This window comes from Fistularia commersonii, chromosome 33 (genome assembly GCF_037954325.1).
Source record: "Fistularia commersonii isolate RoL2024-O1a breed Wild chromosome 33, RoL_Fcom_v1.0, whole genome shotgun sequence".
NCBI lineage: Eukaryota > Metazoa > Chordata > Actinopteri > Syngnathiformes > Fistulariidae > Fistularia > Fistularia commersonii.
The window spans coordinates 8,507,133-8,525,737 of NC_141316.1; the positions used below are offsets into that span (position 1 = coordinate 8,507,133).

The 18,605-nt window shown below is 43.2% G+C and overlaps 2 protein-coding genes across 2 annotated transcripts; one reads left to right on the forward strand and one right to left on the reverse strand.

Moving 5' to 3' along the window:
- Nucleotides 1–9: 9 nt before the first annotated feature.
- dcun1d3 (defective in cullin neddylation 1 domain containing 3) lies at nucleotides 10–6,533 on the forward strand. Its single transcript, XM_086140766.1, has 4 exons — nucleotides 10–365; nucleotides 1,416–1,498; nucleotides 2,263–2,818; nucleotides 5,697–6,533. Exons 3-4 carry the CDS (start codon nucleotides 2,373–2,375, stop codon nucleotides 6,238–6,240), a joined length of 990 nt encoding a protein of 329 aa, XP_085996892.1. The 5' UTR covers nucleotides 10–365; nucleotides 1,416–1,498; nucleotides 2,263–2,372; the 3' UTR covers nucleotides 6,241–6,533.
- A 9,257-nt stretch (nucleotides 6,534–15,790) lies between these two features.
- Nucleotides 15,791–17,438, reverse strand: cox6b1 (cytochrome c oxidase subunit 6B1). The gene is made up of 4 exons (XM_086140623.1): nucleotides 17,283–17,438; nucleotides 16,711–16,824; nucleotides 16,079–16,179; nucleotides 15,791–15,989 (listed from the first exon to the last, which is right to left on the reverse strand). Exons 2-4 carry the CDS (start codon nucleotides 16,814–16,816, stop codon nucleotides 15,936–15,938), a joined length of 261 nt encoding a protein of 86 aa, XP_085996749.1. The 5' UTR covers nucleotides 16,817–16,824; nucleotides 17,283–17,438; the 3' UTR covers nucleotides 15,791–15,935.
- Nucleotides 17,439–18,605: the final 1,167 nt, after the last annotated feature.

An 18,605-nucleotide genomic window follows, 5' to 3' on the forward strand; every position in this document is an offset into this window, starting at 1 on the left:
ACAGTCAATGACTAAACGGGGAAGCACAAAGAAATTGGCTGTTGTCCGTAATGCTGTGTTAACTCACGTCGTCGAGCGGACGGGATTCGAAATGGGCTCGGAAACACGCGGCGTGTACATGTAGTGTACTATTTATTTCTTTTATTTTCTCCCGAAAGGAAAGCACAACTGACACTGATGTGGAAGTTTTGCCAGCTGCTAGCTAACCCAGTTAGCTAGCCATCTGAGTTAACGCTACGAGTTTGTCTCAGTTCATTTGCGGATCGTATCCCCTTTGGCGTTTGTCAACTTAAAATACCCCGGTTTTTACGGGAATGTTTGAAGGGATGCGCACCAATTTCCACACGACAGAGGTTTCCAAAAAGGTGAGTTAATTTTTGTGAGGGGAACTTGTCGCTGCGTCTCAGCGTCTTAATCGAAAAACCTAGCTTAGCCTATAGCTAAGTTTTATTTAATCGAGCTGATGCTAGCTAGCTATGGCGACATCGTCAGGGCCAGGCAGTTTTGAAGTTACTGGCTTTTCTGTGAGAAAACGGAGAAGTCATGCACAGCAAATGGCGTCTAAATTTGTAACCCGGCTATGTTGTCAGCTGTAGCTGTATAGAAAACCGTTGTGTGATATTTTGGGGGTCCTCTGTTGGAAGCCCCCCCCGGTCCTGTTTGTTCTGGTCACTTCCAAATGGGAACCTCTTCGTCAAATAATGTGACCGTTGAGTTGAGCTGTACACTTGAAGCTTTGTAACAACAATACCACTGTTCTTATACTACACACCCGAAAGGCAACTACAATAAGATACAACTCACTTTCTAGTGATGGATTGGTTAATTCTTTAAAGATGAGTAATTATCGATGTGTTGAGGGTTAGTGGCCAGGTTCAGTTGTTCCTCCTAGAACCAGAGGAGCTTTGCCTCTACATGCCCAGGGCAGTGAGCAAGGAGTGCTAGTTTGGCTCAGATGCTAAATAATATTTAATTGGTTTTCATTTGACTTTAGGAATCAGGATGAAAATACTGAGTTTAAGTTGCCTCTTCCCGATGTAGTATATATTGTTACCTTAGTGGTCCTAGTTTGGAAATCAAGTCAAAGTCAAAGGGAGGACTCTCACATGGCCCGTTTATCAGTCCATAACAGATCTCAGAAAATCCACTGCTCACCATGATGATACAGTTCACAATGTAAACATTGTCGTCCCTGTTAACAAATTTTAATAGTAAATTATTCCCCAAGTACTGAATCAGCAAGTGGATAGAAATATCAGTTGTGTCTTCCTGTCTATTTAGCTTATCTCTTTTCTGTATGGAGCATCTGAGACCATTCGATTTTCTCCGGGATCAATAAAGTACATCTGATTCTGATTGTGGAATGACAGCCTATCACTTTCTGCTAATGATGACAGAATACTGTGTCTTTTCAGCATTGCGGATGTCAAGGTCACAATGATGGAGCTGAGTAGAAAGCGAGATTGATTTGTGGCCATTGCCATCTCAGGGACTGTCTGTGAGTAGTCTGCTACTTTTTTGGTTTTTGACATTTTTGTGGGTTCATTTGACTTTGGGTCAATTGATTACATGAAATTAAGGTTTTTGGATTTATTAGTTTCCCCGTGTATGTAACCACCGCCTTGATAAACTTATAGGACTCAGAGCTGGATGATGTTTTTGATCATCCTCTCTCTGACCTTTGTTTGTTTTTTATAACCATGAAAGAGGCAACTGTCATACATGCTACAAGGCCGCTACTTGAGCAAACTAGCCTTTCAGGTGGCATTATCACAATGTAACTTGTCAAAATGAATGAGATATGGAAAGGGATATAAAATAAATGATAGAATTTCCTCTTTAAATGTAGTTAGATGGAAATTAAATATAATGATTATCACTGCATTTGCAAGTAAATGTCAATATTGCCATTCAGAGCTTTCCATAAATGGCTGAAACAGGGTAGCATTTCAACTATGTAATGTTGACCTTCCTTTCTTAATCATAATTAATCCCGGTTTATCTCAGGTTGAAAAGTCCTAAATACTCAATTCAACATAATGTATAGTGAGGTGACTTACCCAGTGGATATTAGACCTAACTGTAACCTGAGTGTATAGACTTTATTCCAAACCTGACAGTTTTAGACTGAGGTCCCAGCATATCTGACAGAGGCGTCTTAATTTCCTACTACTGCTTTTTGACTTCCTACTAACTGACTCTTAACAGTCTGTTTTGAGCTGCACTGTTTGACCTCTAAACACTTTAAAATCTTTCCCGTAGGCCTGAGGGTATGTTGAGACATCTTGACAGTCCAGAGCAGAGGTGTCTAGGTGGTTTGGACGGGGACTGAAGGGGAGGAGGAAAGACGGACAAGAGAAAGGGTGGAAGACATGGGCCAGTGTGTCACCAAGTGTAAGAATCCAACGTCCTCACTCGGCAGCAAGAGTGGAGACAAGGAGAGCGGCTCCAAGTCCCACCACAAGAAAGGTACCTGTACCGGTGGCGGTGGAAGCCACAAAGAGGAGGCAAGTGCCCCATGTAGCAAAACCACCAGTGAGCTGTTGAATGGCACTAAAGCTCTGGAAGTCACTGTGGAGACGCCAGTCATCCCTGCAGTCATGGGGGAACCACACAAGGAAGAGTGTCTTGATGGAGATGAGCTATCACTGCAGCACATTGAGGAACTGTTCTACTGCTATAAGGATGAACAAGAAGATGCCATCTTAGAAGAAGGGATGGAGAGGTTTTGCAACGACCTGTGTGTGGATCCGGCAGAATTCCGTGTACTCGTTCTTGCCTGGAAATTTCAAGCAGCCACTATGTGCAAGTTTACGAGGTAAGACCGAGTCTCGGGGAACAGCGGGTCTCGTAGTAGTAGTAGTAGTTGTTAATTTATGTGACTCATAGTAAGGCCTGAAATGACAAGGAGGGGCGAGGGAGCTTCCGTGGAGAACTTGCACACATTGAATTGTAAGCGTTCACTTCTCAGCAGAATCTGTCACCATACTGCCTACCAATGCTAAAGACTTTACATGTTCTGCCATAGGGTCATAGCTGGATCAGAAATGACAACGTTTAAAAAGAAATTGTCTACTGACAAAGTAATTCTTTAGGTAAATGATTTCACTATTCCTGCCAAATGGCCTGAAACAGTCCCAGTCCCCATCACTCTTCTTGGACATGTTTTATTTTCGTTAGCTGTAATTAATTTCAAAACAAGTTAGTTTATATGTGTCTGTTTGGATATGGCTGCCTATTATAGAGACTGATCTGAGCACTAAAAGCACGATTTTGCTTTATAACATAGCATTTTTAGAAAAGCCTTTTTGCTGTTTTCTATTTACTCATCAGTGTGTCCAAAGACAGTCCGGCAGCCCTGGTGCAGGGGCATATTCAGTAAGACTAATATTGATGAAAACACTATAGGAGCACTTACAGTAACCATTCATCTAAACTTAAGATGCACTCAAGCATTTTAAAAGTAAAAGTGCATGATAATGCGTTGGCGCCGATATTTCTGTCAACAACCTGTCTGTTTTTGGGCTAGTTTTTGTTCCCAGGTTTTGGCTACAGTAAAGTTGTTGCTTTAAGCCTGTGCTATGTATTTAGATTTCTTGTATTAAATAAGGATCAGGCGTTGCGCTTATTTTTCTATGTATTTTTATTTATATTTTTTATCTCCTCACTCTGATTACAAAGTTCTTGACTGAGTCACTCGTGGAAATGGAGCACTTGTGGAACTGCTCGTCAAATAGGCCACGGTGTATCCAAAACAACTGATAAGAACACTCAAATCGTTGCCACAACTGCTAATCACAGTGGTTTTATTTACGACTATGTAGTTTTGGTTTCCAGGAAGAATTCACCACAGATTGAATGATGCAGAGGACTGTGACTGAAAAGCTCAGGATCATTACTAAGTGGTTCTAGTTCGCTTTTCACAACTGCACTGTGATTCATAGACCTGCCCAACAACTACGGCTCAGTTTTTCATTCTGGATTTTGCTCTTACTGTTTTGTTTTTTTTTTTTCTTTCTGTAGGTGGTTTCACTTAACTGGTTTATAGAGTTACCTTGATAACTGATAACAAAATACAAGCATTTTGACACAGATCAATCACATCATATCTTGCTGCCTGAAGCCTAAGTCTCATCAGGAAATGCTTCGATGTTTCACACAATGTTTTGGTGTTTTTACACCAGGGTCCTTGTCAGATCCTCCGTATTCCAGTTATGGTACATCTTTTCAATAACGGTCTAGAAATCGAGCTAGATCTTATCGATCACTATAAATCCTTTGGAATAGGATTATGGTTATATTTTGCATCAAATTTAATGTCAATTCCAACATCAGTGCATGAAATAAGAAGTTATATAGTATAATTCTTCCTTTCAAAGTGTTTCACACTGGGACTCAGAACTTGTGTGAGGAAATGGAGCAGGAGTAGGCGCTGCAACTTTCAATCGTGTGTGTGAGAAAAGAGATTGCGTTTACATTAGGGGTGGCAAGCAAAAGTATTTGGGTAAAATTACCCTCCATGAGCTGAGTTACAATTTTCTCCAGGTCTGTCAGATAATAGGTAACGGACAAAACCGCAACAGCAGCAAATGTTGCACTGCAGACCTCTGCAGTGAGACTAGCCTGCCACAGACCTCGGCCGCTACAGACTCGATCATTCACAGTTCATGAGGAACTGACCTTTTTGTGGAGGTCCACCAAACTAGAGAACACTCTCTTGAACTGGCGGGCAGATACTTTAATTGACAGAAAATTAGATTGTGCTCAAGCCTGCCCAATGAGTGTTTATACTGCAGAAAGTTGCCTCCTGGACCTCATGGGTTATGATTCAATCTGTTGGATTCCTTTGAAAAACAAGCCCCATTCCAAATCAAGGTCTTCCACCATCCGAAAAGTGAGTTTTCCTGCTGTTATTGGATAACTGAGGAGAACATGGCTCTTATTCCTTATGGGCTTTTTGTCCCAGGTAGATGGTGTTCGCACAGGGCATGAAAAACCTGCTTTGTCTAGTAACTTTAAAAGTGCCTTTATTTTGAAAATCAGTAACACGTATGTCTTTTTCCATCGTGGCATGTATGGTCCTGATTCTTCTGAGCTTGTGCCTCTGGTCACCCTTTCCTGTGCTGCAAATAGCCAGGTTCCTTGTTGGCTCCACTCTTTAGAAACTTCATGGAAAGGAGTAACTTCTCTCTGTTCGCCGCTCGCCGATTTCGACTGAGCGGTCAGGAAGGGGCAGACAGGAAATGGATCGCGCTCTGTGTTACCTTTTAGTTTAGCTCTTGAATTGAATAGAGCTGCCTGGGTCACTTGCCCCCCCCCCCCCCCCTCTGATTTTTAAACTCAGCACTTTTTTATCCAAAGGCTTTGGACAATACCTCCCTCTGGTTACGAACACGTTTCATTGTCAGGGGGACCAATAATATCTAAAGGACTCGGGGCCTTCGGCGCTGAAATGACCGTGACCTTTGTCAAAGTTATAACCCAATGCGGTGCAATGTTTGCAGTATATATTCTTTAAATGTTAACTGGGCGGTGCTCTCTCCTCCAGAAGTGTGCAGGCTCGAGCGAAAGTATTTTCTACCCTTTTTATCAGCCCGAGCAGCCGTGTAAAGACAGGTGTTCCTTGCTTCCATCCAGTGTTCTTGGTGAGAAGTCAAAAGTCATGCCGGCTTAAAATCCTCTCTCCGTTGTGTCAGGAAGGAGTTCGTGGACGGCTGTAAGGCCATCCAGGCGGACAGCCTGGAAGGCATCTGCTCCCGTTTCCCCTGCATGCTGCTGGAAGCCCAGGTCGAGGAGAACTTCAAGGACCTCTACCGCTTCACCTTCCAGTTCGGCTTGGACGCCGAGGAGGGCCAACGCTCGCTGCAGCGTGACATTGCCATCGCCCTGTGGCGCCTGGTTTTCACCCAGGACACACCAGCAATCCTGGAGCACTGGCTTGACTTCCTGGCGGAAAACCCCTCAGGTATTCGGGGCATCTCAAGGGACACGTGGAACATGTTCCTGAATTTCACCCAGGCTATCGGGCCCGACCTGAGCAACTACAGCGAGGACGAGGCCTGGCCCAGCCTTTTTGATACGTTTGTAGAATGGGAGTTGGAGCGCAGGAAAAAAGAGGAGGAACTGGCACTGAGGCCGAAGGAGGAAGAGGGGAGGTGTACTGACACAGAGTGCTCGCTCACCACGGACAGACTGGAAACAGAAGGAAGCCGCGGCTCACAGACGTGGGGGGGACACTAACTAGGAAACGTTTGTAAGGGAGGGAAGGATATGACTAAGGTTAACTGTACATTGTGAAACATTGGATGATTATCAACCCACCATTACAGCTGATCAGTTCTCTCTGTTGGTGTGAGAGTCCGGCTTTTTCTTTTTTTTTTTTTTTTCTTTTTTTTCCTCCCCCAAAAGGGCTCTAAGAACTGTTATGTTTTAAGCACTTCTATTTAATTTATTGTTTTATTTCCTCCACCATCCTGTGTGTGTTTTTAGTGATCGGACTTGTGGTCCATTTTAACTTAAACCTACCTACAATAATCCAGAAAAATTAGCTCCACTGGTTTAAGAAACAGACAACAGAAAGCCATAATCTTTTACCATTACTAATTTATAGATGATTGATTTGACCTGGCAACACCGCTGGTATATTTTGTACAAATATATAAAGTAATAAAGAAGAAGGGAATTTGAGACAACTGTCTACAAATAATGACTTATTACTGAATATGGAGATTTCCAAGGGCCAGGATCAGTGAGATAAGATTGGACTTAACTTGTGTCCCGCTTTTATCTTGCAGTGCTGTGAGGATGAGTTAGTCCAACTTGTGTCGGCTGCAGTTACATGGCAGACGGCGACGTGCGACGCTTCAATCGAAGGGCATTTTATCTTTGAAAATGACTGACATTTGCAGTTGCGTCCCTTATGAATCGAAATTGCAGTATCCATTCAAATTCTAAGTATCCTCTCACGGTTACATACAACCCGTCTCATCTGTATTGAGTGTTTTTGAGTGTTAACTAGTGCAGTGAACGTCTTTTTCTGAGCGGTCTGCTGTGCTCCCCTTTTACGTCTCATGTCTACCATTTTAATGTCCTCCTACTTTCAAGAAACGGTTAAGTGTATACACACTTTATGTTGGCTTTTTCTCATACGCCTTCTTGATCACTTTTTTTTTTAAATCCTTTTCACACCAAATGAGCTAAAGCAAGGTCTTGGTCTTTTTTGGGGGGGGCGGGGGGGGGGGCGTGCCGAAACCCGGTATATTCGGGAAAATCTCGCTGGGCATCACACAAAGCTAAATGTTTACCTCCTATACAAATGTGTGCACACTTCACTGATAATGTGGACTGGTGATGGTTGTAATAGATTGCACAAAAAAAAAAAAATTATGGCATGCTAAGTCGCTATACTTGCAACACTTTGCAAAGAGATTGATGTCAGTCGCATTGATTTCATTTAAACTTTTTTCCAAACTGTAGATGGATCCTGATTTTAGCCTGGGATGTGTTGGAATGAGTGAGCGAGTGTTTATCGGGAGTTTATGATAATGGGTCCAGTGTGCTCGGAGGGTGGCCATAACCTGATCTCTTTGGTTTACATCCACAGTGGTTTTCTTTCAGACCTCCCCTGATCCTTTTTATATAAAAATGTATTGATTTATAATAAAAATAAAAAAAAAAACAGTGTTGAACTTTTTACTGTTGACCAATGAAAATAGTTCTTTTTAAGCTGGAAGGGTTTTACGAAAACACTGGCAGGGATGAACGTGTTGTGACACAGTACTTAAATACCTTAATGCAAAATGCAGAAAAGAATATACAAGAATTTTACTGCAAAGTTATTGTGATACATCTTTTAGGGTTATCTGTTTATTCATATACATTGAACAGATAGGATGTTAAAAAAAACGAAAAGTAAAATATAAAAAACATCAGGGCCCAAACAGAAACCTAAAATAGAATAACTACATGAAATGAAGTTTATAAATGCACGTAAGCTGGTAAACCATGTCTTTCATAAGATCGAAAGGATTAAGTAACACGCCACTGCACAGCGACCAGGGAAATAACTCGAAAAAGGAAAAAAAAGCCACATTAGACTTTTATTCTAACAACACCTTTGTCATTTGACTCAACATGTTTGGAATCGTCCAAAAGTGAAGTCAACACTTCCAAGTGTTTCATAACTTGAAATTGCTTTACGTGAAACGTGGGATTTTCTCCCAAGAGCCTGTTTTGTAAAAAAAAAAAAAAAAAAAATTACTTTCACAGACAGATGTGGACTTGATGATTTTCAGAAATGCTATGTTCTGGGAAAACATTCCCCCACCATTTTTATTATTATTTGTTTTTTCTTAGTAATCAGGGTGGACTGAAGGTTGCTCCATCCATCGCTTGGCATCAAAAAAAACATTTTGACATGTTCTGCGCTTCATCGGCATTTCATTGCGAGGAATGAAGTTCTTTTTCCAGAGCATTTTTGTGATGTTCCAGATCCATCAGAAGTTGATTGATATCCTGGAATATGATCCAGCCGCCGCTGGTATATTGTGAAGTCAAACAGCTGTTGTAGGTTTCTCCCCCTTGACCGCCGTTGTGAACATTTGTGTGTTTTCTTGATGGAGTGAAAGACAAGCCAAGGAAAGAAACACGCCCCCCCTGCAGATCGCATTCTGGAAGAGGTTTTAATCGTGCTCCGATAAGAAAGATAAAGCAAAAACAAACACGGTTTCTTGCGGAGTGAAGGTCAGACGTAGTTCATGGCTGATAGCCATTGGCCCCGAGTGCCGATCAAACACGGAGGACAGAACTTCTCTTTGGTCTTTTAATGAAAACATCGCGAACAAAAACGTGTATTGTACAACCGCGAACAACCAACAGTCCAGAACCGCAAAGAATGGCCAGATTATGCTTCAAACAATTGCCATTAATACGACGCCAAGCGTTTGAATTACGTTGAAACATCCTCAGCCCGTCTTGTGCTATTTTCCCATGAGCGACACGGGATACCGAGAATACCCGCCGAAAAGACCTGATGCAAATGTGCGCGAAGCGGCCCGATGCGATAACCAACTCTGACGCTCATCATTACGAAGACTTTGCAGGCACGCGTTTCTGTTTAGGATAACCGTCCGCCGCGATCAGCACAGTCCAGGAGTTCTTCAGGAGTCTTCAGGAGTTCGGGGAGACTTAATGACCGAACAGGGCCTTGAGTTTGGAGTCGGAGCGGCCAAAGAAGCAGCGTCGCTTTCGAGCTGATATCTTGGAGTTTCTATGGGAGTGTTTCACCTGGGGAACATCGGGAACTCCTCGTGGAGGCTCTCACCTGTAAAGCTAACGATGACGCTTTGTATCGGATTTCAGCGAAAGCCCAGCTTGCCGAGCTGCTTTCTCAGTCGGGCTCCTCCATTCGGTTTGTGAAGACGCTGAGGGCGATGAGAAGGATTCGAAGAGCCGGAGGAAGGCTTCTTCTGGGGGTTTATGTGCTTTTGTAACCTCCTGCGTCCATGGTGGACTTCCAGACCACGGGGAGCAGCGCCCGCCGCTCCTCAGCTCCCCTGAGCTGCCGCTTCCCGTCTTTCTGAAGCTCCTCTGTGTGCAGCAGACCATCTGCATTTGTAATCGTGCGTTCCCGCTCTGATGAGGCAATACTGTGCCGTGCACTGTACACGTTCCTTTTGCGGCTGTGACTCATCGGCAGATGTTTTTTTTTTTTTTTCCCGAAAGCGCCCACAAGCTAACTGAAGATAGTAAACTGGAGCGCCGCCACGAGCTGTGTGGAAATGCACAGAGAGTGGGTGTGGGTACAGGATGATAATTTCATTCTTTTAATGATTTATTGCAGTATTAAATATACAGATATTTAAAATTGGACTTTGAAGGGAAAAATAAAAATCCCCATTGCTTTTTGACAGAGGACTTCAGGCCTTTATTCTTGCTTTAGTGACACCGACAAGGTTTTAAAAGGCTACCGGCCTTCGTCGGCGCTCAGGAGAGCTTCGCCGTGGTCAGGTTGCAGACGCGTCGGGGTCGGGTCGGCTGTTGGAAGGCGGCGGTGACATCGACGCCGCCAGGAAACCACTTTTGAAAAGGATCTTGCCTTTGACCTGCTTCTACGGGTGTCGGAGACACAGGAGGCGCGGCTCGGAAAACAAGCTTCGGATGCGCCTCGGTGAACTGTTGACTAACGCACGCCTGACCTGGACCGAGAAAGCTGGTCTGCAGCGGGTCAACCGTATGCTCACCTCCCTCCCATAGACAGGCGCTGTTACACCGCCAGTAAAATCATAGCAAAATTACCTAGAAGTAACGCTAAGTCTGAATTTTTCCGTTGTTTTAGCGTAACGGGTAAATAATAAAAATCTTTCTATGGAATGAACTGTTTCTTTAAAAAATACATGATGAACAACCTGAGATTCATGAAGAAAAGTAAGTACAATGTCAACAATACTATAACTCCTTTCTGTCTTTTCAGTACTTGATGCATTTTGTTGTATTTTTGGCCATAGCGGCATTGAAACTTGTTGCACCCACCCCAAGCATACAGATTTCTTATTAACCTCAACAAATAAATAAGAGGTGGTCCATTTTTCTTGGAAAACCCTACACTCCATGTCCACTTCTCTCTTTTTGGACAGCGACATCTTGCAGATGAGGGTGTCGGGTGCCACGGAAAAGCAGATACATTTCTAACAACAAGTAAAAATGCTATTTACAGACCCGGAAGCCACATTGCTGCCATCTGCTGTAAGCTGTAGTTCATGATTTTTATGGGTTTTTTTTCAAACTAGATTTATTCCATGGGCTGGTTTGAACCCCCTGGCGGGCCGGTACTGGCCCGCGGCCCGAACGTTTGACACCCGTGCTCCAGGCTGTAGGCCTGTTAAGCCTTGCAGACGGATAAGGATATTACAGCGCCTGCCCCAGAGGAGATTGCACGCGGCGTGTTCGAGGTCGTCTGCTGAGAAAACAAATCCACCTACCTGCCAACATCGCAACACCTGACCCCCAATCTCTTTCACTTTTATTTAAGTATCTTTAAAACGCCATTTATTTTGAACCCGGAAGCTTTTTTGTGACGGGATTGAATGATCGGGGATGATATGCAGTGTTAGTTTGACCTTGCCGTGCCCTCTGCGCTTTGCATGTCAGAACGCCCGCGCTGCTGATTTTAATCCAGTGATAGCTTGACAAATTCGGCTTACAAACAAATCGTGTCCCACATGCATCTTTTTTTTTTTTTTTTTTTTTTGCTCATTCCCTCTCATTCTGCTTTGCTTGATTTTTTTTTTTTTTTCCGGTTCCGGGTCACTGCTTCTGCGGTGACCTGCCAACACACGGAGCAGCATTTACAACTTTTTTTTTTGTTTTTGGTTTTCTATGTTTTTTACCTTTAAGATAAAATAAGATTCATTGTCTTCATTGAGCCCCATAGTGGAAATTCTTTTGTCATAGCAGCAGAAGATTTATAGTGTCAATAAACATGAATAGAAATAGAAAATAGCAAATAAATAAATAACTAAATAAGTAAATAGAAAGCAGAGAGAGCAGCATCATCAAAAAAAAAAAAAAAATTTTAATGTATCCTCCTCCACCTCTGGCTTTTTCCCCAATTGTACCTTGTGGACAAATACATTTTTTGCATTAATTCTGATTCCGGCCGGCGAACACGAGACCGTGAGTGGTTTGGAAGGTCACATCCCTTCATCTGCATGAATTAGATGCATCCTGTGTGCCGACGGACGGACAAAGGGGACGGAAATATGAGTAGGTATCACAGCTGACGTCAGCAGGCCTTTCCTCACAAATGTTTGCTGCTCGCTCGCGTGGTCTTTGTGGCCTCTTCGCCGAATTCGCATTGGCGTCGTGACGAAAGGACAGCGCCGGAATTGACGGGTCTCCTTTTGATTATGCCGTAAAGGTGAGTCACCGCTGTTCGCTTGAATATTTCATATCCCGACAGACGTGAACTCATCTGTTTAAAAACAATCGTGTCATTCGCTTGGACCGAACCCACGTGTTGCGATCAGCTGTTTCTTTCTGGATCCGTTGGGGTTTGACGGCGCGCCGATCACCATCCAAGAAGAGCCAAAACACAGGTCTCCCTGCTTGTATTTTTAGTTTTCATCACAGTTCAAACGGGGCCGAAATACCCTAATCCTCATCCCCTGAGATTACACATGGAGGCCCGTGAACTCCACCGTGATCACAATATGCCATGTCTGTGTTTCTATGGTGGCATCAGAGGTGTGGCTCCCTTCAAACGGCGCTGCCTCTCAGTTTGTCCAAATGTAGAACAGTGAGAGATTAGCCACAGAGGATTAGAGTTGGGCTTCTGCCTCTCTTCCTCGGCGCCGAGGGGTTCACGCCCCCCCCGGCGCATCTCTTCATGTGTCAGCGGAGCAAGACGTTTTTTAGAAGGTGCTTCCAGCCAAGCCAGGTCGGTGTTGATATTTGCCGTGCAAAACGCCAGGAAGGCGCGAGCCGGGGCTTTGGCGGCGGCCCGGGCCTGTCGAGGCCGCTTCGTGGTATTTATGAAATTCACAAAAAAAATTGGCATACTTAATCCAGCCCTGTTTATTCATATCGTTTTGCTTTTTTTTTTTTTAAATAAAATCTGAGTCACTTTCCCTCATCAGTTCCCTTCCACATCTCCCTCACGCGCCTCTTTTTCTGGCAAACCTGGAATCGGGGCAAACAGATGGGTGACTCCTGGGGGTTTGAACTGCGACCTGCCGGGTCAGGAGGATGAGTTTGTGAGCAAAGTTTCACTGATCCGTCTCCTGATGGGTGGAGTTTATTTTAACATACTGGACTATGTGATTTGCGGTGTCACGACAGATGAATAAATAAATAAATTCCCATCATCCTGAAGATGGGATGCATTTATAGAGAGAGCGATTCAAGAATGTTATTGTTATTACACAGAGTGCAATGAAATTTAGAGATAGCAGCTCTCAGGTTCCTTAAAAAGCAGCAATACAACAGCAGCAGCATGTTTGGGGAAGAGATATAACTGAAAAAGTATAAAACAAAATATATGAAAATATCTAGAAGAATAAATAGATAAATATGTAGAAAGAAAAAAAGCAAAGTATTGAATTGGATTCAATTGTATCTACATATATATAAAATATACATGAAAAAAATGAATGTAATCTGAATATTTAATTATATGTAATATATGTATATATATTTAATATAATATATGTAAAATACATATACAAATGTGTGTTTGTGTGTAATACAGTTGAATTAAACTCATTTTTGCGCTGAAGGGGGTAAAACAGCGCCCTCTTGTGGTTATTCTTGGTATCGCATTAGATACAACCTAATCAAAAATTCTGCAACCTCCGAATGGTTTGAACAGCCTTGCATGAGAAAGTTGAAACTATCAAGATGCCTCTGCTTACTGGTCTTCTATGCACATGGCTTCACATGCAAGCTAATCAAAACACCTTCTGCCATCTCTGAATAGTGTGAACAGTCCTGCATGAGAAACACAAAGCTTATATTCTTGCAGGAACTAAAGACGTCACAAGAAGATCTCCTTCGACTGCTTTGACTCTCTTCTCTTTTTCCACGGTACTGCTGATTCACCTGTTTGTGCAGACATTTTTCAAACTGCATGGGAGGAACTCTTGCCGGCTATTGTATCTGCAGATGGAGTTTGTGTCAGGACTCCCGCTGAACTCTCTCGTGACAGAGGCATCCTGTTATGGAGCAAATAAATTCTAAAGATAGCAATAAATGATAAATGAGGACAAAAACACAGAAAAAAAAACAATCACCAGAAAACGGATGTAATGCAAATAAAAGCGATTACCTGGAATTCCGAAAATTCCGAATTCTTGTGAAATAACAGCTGTTATATATTTCTAAAATGTAAAATCATTGAACAATATGTGCCATCATAGTACATTTTATGAAGCTATTTAATCCAGTCTGTCGTAATAATTATTAAATTATGTTTGTTGGTTAGAGCATATTTAATGTTGTAATAATAATAATAATAATAATAACAATAACAATAATAATAATAATAATAATAATGATAATGATAATAATAATAATCACAGACGTAGTGGAAGTAACTTATTATACATTGCATTGAGATACTACAATTAAAGTTTGCTTCTTTGATGGTGTTAAAGTTATATGAGCTAAAAAGCACAATGTTCAGTCATACACACCATTAACTATTGTGCTAAATGTACATGTTTTAAATTATTCTTATGTACAAACATACAATACTCCTGCTGAGTTTGATGATATATTGTCACTATTTAAACCAAATGCATCGCATAAATGTAGTTAATAAGAGCTGTTATTACACTCATTTAAATCTTGTAACTTTTGGAGAAAATGTGACAACATTTAGACTTGGAGACTTGTACAGACAGCTAATCGCCATAATAATTGGTCTCCTACTCAATAACATCTGCGGCTGCTACGTGATGTTTGTGCCGAACATTCAGTTGTAGCACGTTCCATGTTCTCACCCAGATGCTGCCAATTCACGTTTACTGTCACAGATTTAAATCTATGGATTTCTCAGCCTGTATAGTAAATGCCATGTCAATATAAGGGTAAAATACAGCCTTTCATTCATGCATTTTACAGAGACGTACAAGCATTCACACGTCATAGACAAGCAACCACTGACTCCCATTCACACATATAGACCAGTGTTTTTGAGCCACTGCACATGTTTTACATTAGAGAACCACCAAATATATACGTCCAAAGACATTTTTGCCTCACAGCACGAAGGACCCTGGTTCAATTCCTTTCTGTGTTGAGGTTCCATGTTTTCCTCGTGTCCGTGTGGGTTTCCTCCCATATTTCCAAAAAACATGCAGTAGGTTAATTGGAAAAAAAAATTGGGAAAATTGCCTAAGTGGCCTTGCGATTGACCGGTGACTAGTCAGTACCCCTGATAACTGATAACAGTCGGGATAAGCTCCCAGTGCAAGATAAGCAGCAGAAGACGGACGAAATTAAACTGTAGTCTCAATTTACTTACCCAGTGTGAAATCTGGCTGAACACAAAGCTGATATTCTTGCAGAAACTGAGGAAATCTAACTTTCATCAATCAGACACTTTAACAGCTGACACTCTTTCTTCTCCTCGCACATGTAAAGTCTACTGCCATTTAAATTGCACTCGTCTTATTGCACTGCTACTGTTCTATTGCAGTGTTCATATTCATACCTATAATAATATTTACACTCTTCCGAGCAGCACATATCCAAATGCACTGCAGACAGGAAAGTAGGAATTTCACTGTACAGGGAAACACCTTTCTACACTTTATATTATATATATATATATATATATATATATATATACATATTTAAAATATTTATTCACAGCGTATCACTGCCAGTCTCACTGGAAACACCACTAATTCCTCTGCTGTTTGAGCAGCGGCAGGTCGTTCATTCGCCACCTGTTGCCATCTAGTGGAAAAGCATTTCATTGATCCGCCTGTCACTGCATGCTGTCCACTTAGATAGACGTACAAAGATGCATTATTCGGTGAAAGTAGGCATTTTTCCAGTGTCACAGTGGTTGGGAAACACATCTATATCCATTTCTTGTCAAAATCATCTTGTCGTGGCAACTGGACAAAATGATTTTGACAAGAATTCACCACGACCCGGACGACTGAGAACCTCCGCGGACGAACCAGGGAGCTTCTCGCCGCGCCCTTGCCGAGCTTCCAACTGATCGGATGTGACTTCTACAAATACGCTTCAACAGAAAACAAAAAATAGTGCACAGGTGAGCTCCGGTCAATCATATCCCAAGGCACTTTAATGCAGTTCAAGGCAATTCTAAGGAATGACCGCTCATTTACAGGATCCTGCGGAGCGCGGAGGAGCGAGCGGGGCGGAAAGACGTTTTCTTTACAAATCAACTCGTCGAAAGATCTTCAGATTCTTCCTGGAAATATTCCCTCCGCTCTCTGGTCGTCCCATTTCTGGATCTGCGGAACACACGTCGTATTTCTATGAGTGTTTACCGCCGACGTTGGAACACACACACACACACACACACACAAACAGGTGTATTTACCCAGGATATGGGACAGAGGGATTTGTAGACCCTCTTGTACCAGTCACACGGGGTGTTGTCAACACCCTTAGCATCCAGGGCTTTCTGGCAGCGATGGTAGTCTATTCACAGAGGAGGAACAACAAGGAAATGATGAATTTGGGTCGCTGGAGGACGAGGTCACGACCCGACGGTCTACAACCCGGACATCCGGGTCAGGTTTGGTTTGGTCTGGCACGAGTTAAGTTCCATCTGTACTAGCACTCGCTCACTACCTCATCCATTCACACGTCATGCTAACCCTTTATCCCTCTTGGTCTCAGCCCACTCGCATCCTGCTTATTTTTGTTTATTTTATTCTTGTCATTGCTATTGTCACTCTATTTACGATGTCGTTTAGATTTGCTTCTGTCTATTTTTACCCTTTACTGCCCCCTCATTCTGTTCTCCATTCTTATCTTTGCTGTTGTTCCCTCTCTCTTGCTATTTTCTATTTATTTTCATATTTACTAACACTCATAACTGTTACGCTGCTGTGACAAAAGAATTTCTCCTATTGGGATTAATAAAATTGACCTAAAGAAAAAGGGGAAGGAGATTAAAACTTCTTATTTGATTCAGCGACTGGCGAGGCCCCGGACCCCCGAACCCACCCAGATAGTTGGACCAGCAGTTCCTGGTCTGGTTCTGGTTGGGGAATCTGGCGTCAAACGGAGCCGTGCGGTAATTCTCCAGCTTGCTTTTGATATCCTCGGCCATCTTCTCTTCTGCAGAAAGATCAGCAGCCAATACGTGCACTCATTTGGGTTTTGTGTTCACATACACACACACACACACACACACACACACCGCCGAGCACTTCTGGCATGTCAGATAACAGGTTGAAGATACCAAAGTGGGTTTATTTCTGGTTACTACGTGACAGTTTCTAATTTCTGTAATAATAATTATTATACTACATTATATTACTACTATATTTGTGGAGTACATTACATCAATGTGCTGTGAGAAGGATTAAAGTATTTATCCTGCCTATCCTGTAGCGAGAGATTTATATTTCTGTTTCGTTTTTTCAAACCAGTTTCGGATCAAATGCGTCGTTTGACGGTTTTAAATAAATGACGCACCGGGCGCGCCTTTTGCGCCAAATACGCACGGTGTGTTTCTGTCTCCGCAAAGATGTCAAAAAAAGGTGAATACAGCGGTGTTGCGGGGGAGAGCTTACCTCTGCGGTGGAAGCTGTGCGGGAGATGAGGAGGTTTGTGATAAACGCCTGGCGCGTTTCCGCCTGCAGACGCGGCGGCCGTGCGGTTCCATTATAACGGTATGGCGGACGCAGGTCACATTGAGCAGATGGGCGTGCACACACGTACACAACCAAGCGCAGGCCTGTATGGAAGATATGCAGGCAATGTGTGTGTGCGTGTGTGTGTGTGTGTGTGTGTGTTGAACAAACTATTGCGCAAAGTGGACGCGGAAGTTCTCCACCGAGTGGATCATTGATGGTGACAAGCTGGATTTCCTTGTGCGTGCAGATGCGTGGTGAGGCTCTCCAGGAACATACAGAGACGCTGCGGGCGTGGGTGGGTGCGGGGAAGGGGGGGGGTCCTAGAACCCACCCGGCTGAGGTGCGCCCGGGTCCGCGTGTTTCCTTCCGTGGAGCGACTCCTCCATCCACGCAGAGGCCGGGAAGGTTTCATTGGACTGCGGCCAAGATGCAGATGGATGACAGCACCCACCACACACACACACACACACACACACACACACACACACACACACACACACACACACACATGCATACACGCTATCTCACGCACACGCATGCCCGCGGAGACACGCGGCAGTCAGGCGCACTAAATGCGCATGGGCGCTGCGACACATGAGGGCACCGCCGTGTCAGCCCGTGGATTATCGATTTAACAAAGTTTTTTTCTTGGCATGGAAGGAGCACCGTCCGTACTTATCAACTAAATACATTGCATTCAATGGTGTGATTTTTTATGAGTACGTGCACAATAGAAATAAAAAGAAATACAGGTATTTGGAGTGCAAACAACACCAGAGTACTACAGATGCTGTGTTTGCTTTAAGAATAATAATAGAGAAGTACAGAGAAGGTCAGAAGGAGCTGCATTGCACTTTTGGAGACCTGGAAAAGGCATATGATAGGGTACAGAGAGAGGACCTCTGTTATTGTATGAGGAAGTCTGAAGTGGCAGAGAAGTATGTTAGAGTGGTGCAGGACACGTATGCTCGCTGTGAGACAGTGAGGTGTTCTGTAGGTGTAAGAGAGAAGTTCAAGGTGGAGGTGGGACTCCATCATGGATCAGCTCTGAGCCCCTTCCTGTTTGCAGTGGTGATGGACAGGCTGATAGATGAGGTTAGACAGGAATCTCCATGGACCATGATGTTTGCAGATGATGTGATCTTTCGTAAGAGCAGGGAACAGGTTGAAGACTATCTTGAGAGATGGAGGTATGCTCTGGAAAGGAGACGAATGAAGGTTAGTTGCAGCAAGACAGAGGATATGTGTGTGAATGAGAGG